General features: G+C 39.5%; 1 protein-coding gene across 1 annotated transcript in view; it reads left to right on the top strand.

Moving 5' to 3' along the window:
- RPL7L1 (ribosomal protein L7-like 1) overlaps positions 1–2,464 on the top strand; it is a 3,736-nt gene extending 1,272 nt beyond the window's left edge. Inside the window, exons 2-6 of the mRNA XM_009887901.1 lie at positions 150–186; positions 1,194–1,351; positions 1,528–1,665; positions 1,932–2,041; positions 2,256–2,464. Of these exons, the coding sequence (XP_009886203.1) occupies positions 150–186; positions 1,194–1,351; positions 1,528–1,665; positions 1,932–2,041; positions 2,256–2,464 (652 nt within the window). The remainder of the gene's footprint in view (positions 1–149; positions 187–1,193; positions 1,352–1,527; positions 1,666–1,931; positions 2,042–2,255) is intronic.
- The last annotated feature ends 1,840 nt before the right edge of the window (positions 2,465–4,304 follow it).

The following is a 4,304-nucleotide window of genomic DNA, read 5'->3' as shown; positions in this document are numbered from 1 at the left end:
CGGCGGGTCGTGAGCCGGGCTGTCACGGGGGCGAAGGCCGGGGTGGGTCTGCAGTGGTGACTCCCTACGCGCGGTGTGCGGTTTCCAGACTGGCAGAGCACAGCAAACCTTTTGCCTCAGAATTTGAGATCTGTTGTGCTGCATTTCAGCCAGTGCGGCAGGCTTCTGCCTTCGAAGCGGCTTAAAGCTTTGCCAGTGAATCTGTGGAATTGGTGGGATTATGTGCAAAACTCCTGCCGGGTTTTTAAATACTGTGTTCATGTTTTTAAATACACGAGTGGCTTGCTGTATTCCCAAGGTGGAAGTGGATGCATAGGCATTAATGTTAAATAGCCACCTTTTGAGATTCTTAATGAAAAAATCACCCTAGTGATGAGATTTTCATCAGGCATGCCTGCTTTGAAAATTCAAACCCATTTCTGGGTGATGTATAAAGCAAAATACGACAAAAGACACATAATGTTAGATACCTTAATTTTAAAACGGCCTGATTTGGCCAGTAGCGTATCTAAAACATTATTGGGTAACTACCGTGCACATTCAGCTCCTATTGATATGAGAAAGCACTATGATTTAGGTACACGTATTTGTTCCTGAGTTAAGGATAGGCACTAGAACATCTTTTTAATTTTAAAAAAGCTTTAAATTTTCCCATAATTCTGAATATTTTTTTTTCAAGTGAGATGAATGTTCTGTGTTTAAACTAGTAATATTTAATAGTTATTTGAATACTTCGATTTTTTGCACGTGTGGCTTTATAGAAAAGGACTTTAAACCCAGTTATTTTCTGTCAGATGGTAATTTTGAGTCACTAGGATATTGCTGTAGCAGCTGTTTTACCCACATACATATGTTGTTTCTGGCTCTTCCAGTGATTGACTGAGCTGTGTATGTAGTTTGAACATCTGTCTGCTTCCATTTGATTTCTCTTATGCCTAGAAGTATCTTAGGTCTTGCTCCATTTTTCCTGTTTTTTTGTTTTCTAGGGAAGAACTTTATTTGCTGCTCATAAATTATAGCTAGCTGCTTGTAAATTCATATGTTGCCCCTTGGTTCTGTCTTCCTTGGGCTTAGATTATCAAATTTATTTTCTTCTTACTGCCTCCCAAACTGAAAGAGCATAGTTCATCAAGTTCTGAAGTTCACTTGGCCTTTGAGATGCAGACTTTCTTATCCTTTGTCTTTAGCTCCAGAAGGGGAAACAAATCCAGTTTAAACGTCTTGAGGCTTTTGTTCGAGATTCATGGCGCAAACACCGAGACGATGTCCGGCTGAGGCGCATGGAGCAGAGACCTGGGCAGACAGCTGCACCTCAGGAGCACAAACTAGCCTTTGTTGTACGGATTGCAGAGTAAGAAAATTTTGTTACTCCTTACCTTTATTATTGCTACCATTTGTAGCTGTCATATCATTTCTAAGCAAAGGAAGGGTGATCAACCCTCATGTGTCCCCTTGCAGGTAATCTGAGGCCTTCTGTTGCTCTATTCTAAAAATGTGGTTACTAATAGTATTTTTTTTCTGACTCAGCATTAAGGGAGTGAGTAGGAGGGTAAAAAGAGTGATTGAGTTGCTGCGGCTGAGAAGAAATTTCACTGGAACATTTGTTAAACTGACTCCATTATCGCTGAAGATGCTGCGGATTGTGGAACCTTACGTGGCGTGGGGGTAAGTACCAGTCACGACTTGATAGTAGTTTGTATGTAAATATCATAGCTTTTTTATTTTCCATCTATTATCTTAAATCCATAGCTGGGTTTTCCAGTAATGGTCAAAACTTCATCAACTTTGTTTCTAAAACTTGTTATTGTCCCTTTTCTGGTTGTTGTAAACATAACTTAGTTACTTTCCCTCCTCTGTGCAAAGAAGTAGGATGGGACGTTGTACTTTGTCATGTCTCTCTGTAACGGAATCTGATTTTTGTTTCTGTACAGACACCCTAACCTGAAATCTGTACGAGAGCTCATCCTGAAACGGGGCCAAGCCAAGATTAAGAAAAAGAGGATACCTCTGACAGACAATATGCTGATAGAGGAACATTTAGGTGAGGAGGAAGAGGAGAAGATGAATCAAGGAAAGAGGGGGATGTTGAGAATTTGCAATCTGGCCTAAGAGTCTTGCAAGAGTTCATATGAAGGACTGGCAATTCTGGAGTAGTGTGAGAGATAGTACAGTTGGGCATCTCATGTATATGTTGTTTGGGGGGGGGCTTTTTGTTGTTTTATTGGGCTTTTTTAATTATTTTTTTTTTTCTGCAGGGAGCTGTGGTATTATTTGTCTGGAAGACCTTATTCATGAAATCTACTCAGCTGGGAAATATTTTAAAAAAGTCACAAACTTTCTATGGCCATTCCATCTGTCAGTGGCTCGCCATGCTTCACGTAACAAAGTGGGTTTCCTCAAAGAAATGGGTAAACCTGGCTGCAGAGGCGATGCAATCAACCAGCTTATACGTCAGCTGAACTAGTCAGGTGAGGGATGCCTGTTGTGTAACTTCTACATCTTATTCTTTATCCGGTTTCCTAAGAATATACTGCCATTGGAGATGAGGGGGGCTCTTTTGGTTTTGATTCTTCACGCTACGGAAGTGACCCTTCAAGGTAGGGGAAACTAATGAAGAGTGTGGGTCCTGCTAGGTATAAGCAAATCCTGTTGGACACCTGCATAAAGGCTTGACTTATGGGAGACTGCGCTAATGTGACTGCTTTGGTTTTTTTTCTTCCCTTGTTTCCTGTTCTGCAGGGTCATTGTGAAAACTTCAGGCTTTATAACCTGTTCCTTTTCACATGCAGTTTTCATGGACGCTATCTCTATGCAGTGATACACTATGTCTCTTCACTGTTGGTGCCTCTATAAAAAAAGAAAAAATACCCAGATGATGATGGAGATGGACTTTGGGCTGGTCCTTCTTGAAGAAAATAAATTGTATATGGGACAAGAAAGAAGCAACTTGAACTTCCCACAGTGATCTGACTTCTGCATCTCTGTAAAACAAGTTGGAGTTTTTTAATACTCATTACTGCTGGTCATCAGTCATCTCCTGATCTCATCTTTAGTATAAAGCAGCAGTTGTCAGCTCCCAATTTAAATTTCTGTTGCAGTTGACTTGCACTCACTGCTTTGATCCAGTCCTCCCTAGGGGAAGTGCAACTCCTTCTAGGTGTAAAGGGGTGGTGCAGTCACCTGTTTAAGAATATTGCTGACAGACAGAAGAAAATACTAACTCTTCCTCTTACTGCAGTGCAAGCCCCAGTAGTGAATAATATTTTTTTAAGTACCTAGATTGTATTTATTTTGAAAAGCCGTGATTTTGTGCTACTGACGTACAAAGATTCACCTCTGCTGGATTGGGACTGCTGGAGAGAACTATTTCCTGCTATGAAAGCCCATAAACTTTATAATACGGTGGTGGAGTACGTGTAATCAGTGTTTTTTTTAAATAAACTTTTGAAATCATACTGTTATAACAGGAAGAGTTGTATATCACTCTAGAAGAGCGGGAGAAGTTAAATATTCTGGCTGAATTGAATTTGGTGAAGGAGAAACATAAAAAAGCCCAAAAGTTATGTGAACATTTAGTTTTAAATCCCTAATTTCTTCCAGTACAAAAATGGTGAAGCTTACAGGAAGAGTCTGGTGCTATTTACCAAACATGGAAGGCAACAGTGTGCTTAATCATTAGGTCATGGTGACTATTTTTACTGTTATTTGAAGACACAAGTGGGAGCAAACTATTAATCCATGAATGGATTTCATATTGACTCCACAACACTTGTTTTGAGGCTTGGAGGAGACAGTAACAATATTTGTGGGAATTAAGTAGGATGCCTTTAGGGTATCAGTTCTGCCCTCGGTTTTATGACAATTACCAAAGTAAGATGTAGCATCCCTAAAAACATCTGAAGTATTAAGTACTACAGACTCTGAATTACAGAACGCTATACAATTTCAAGCTTTATTCTGTAAAACAAGAATACAAACATAAAAAAATGCTTGACAGACGCTAGAGACATACACCAACTTAGAACACCACCATCCCCAGAACTAGAGTCCAGCAGTTGCTAATATACAAGGCTTCATACATTTAAGATTTACCTGATAAACAGCTGCTTTCATTGTAAATAGGTGCAAGTAACCTCAGAATTGTTCTGTTGATTCATTTTAAGATTGTTTCTAGTAATAAAACAGCCCAGGCTTTTAACACGAAGAACTGACATGGCAGGAGTGAGAATTTTTTTTAGTGCCAGAGAGAATTAAGCCTGCTAATAGAATGAAGTTTATAATAATCTTGAAATACTAAATTACAG

The sequence above is a fragment of the Charadrius vociferus genome, unplaced genomic scaffold, assembly GCF_000708025.1.
Source record: "Charadrius vociferus isolate BGI_N301 unplaced genomic scaffold, ASM70802v2 scaffold806, whole genome shotgun sequence".
Lineage (NCBI taxonomy): Eukaryota > Metazoa > Chordata > Aves > Charadriiformes > Charadriidae > Charadrius > Charadrius vociferus.
The sequence above is the reverse complement of the archived record's forward strand: the minus strand, read 5'-3'. Positions and strand labels throughout refer to the sequence as shown.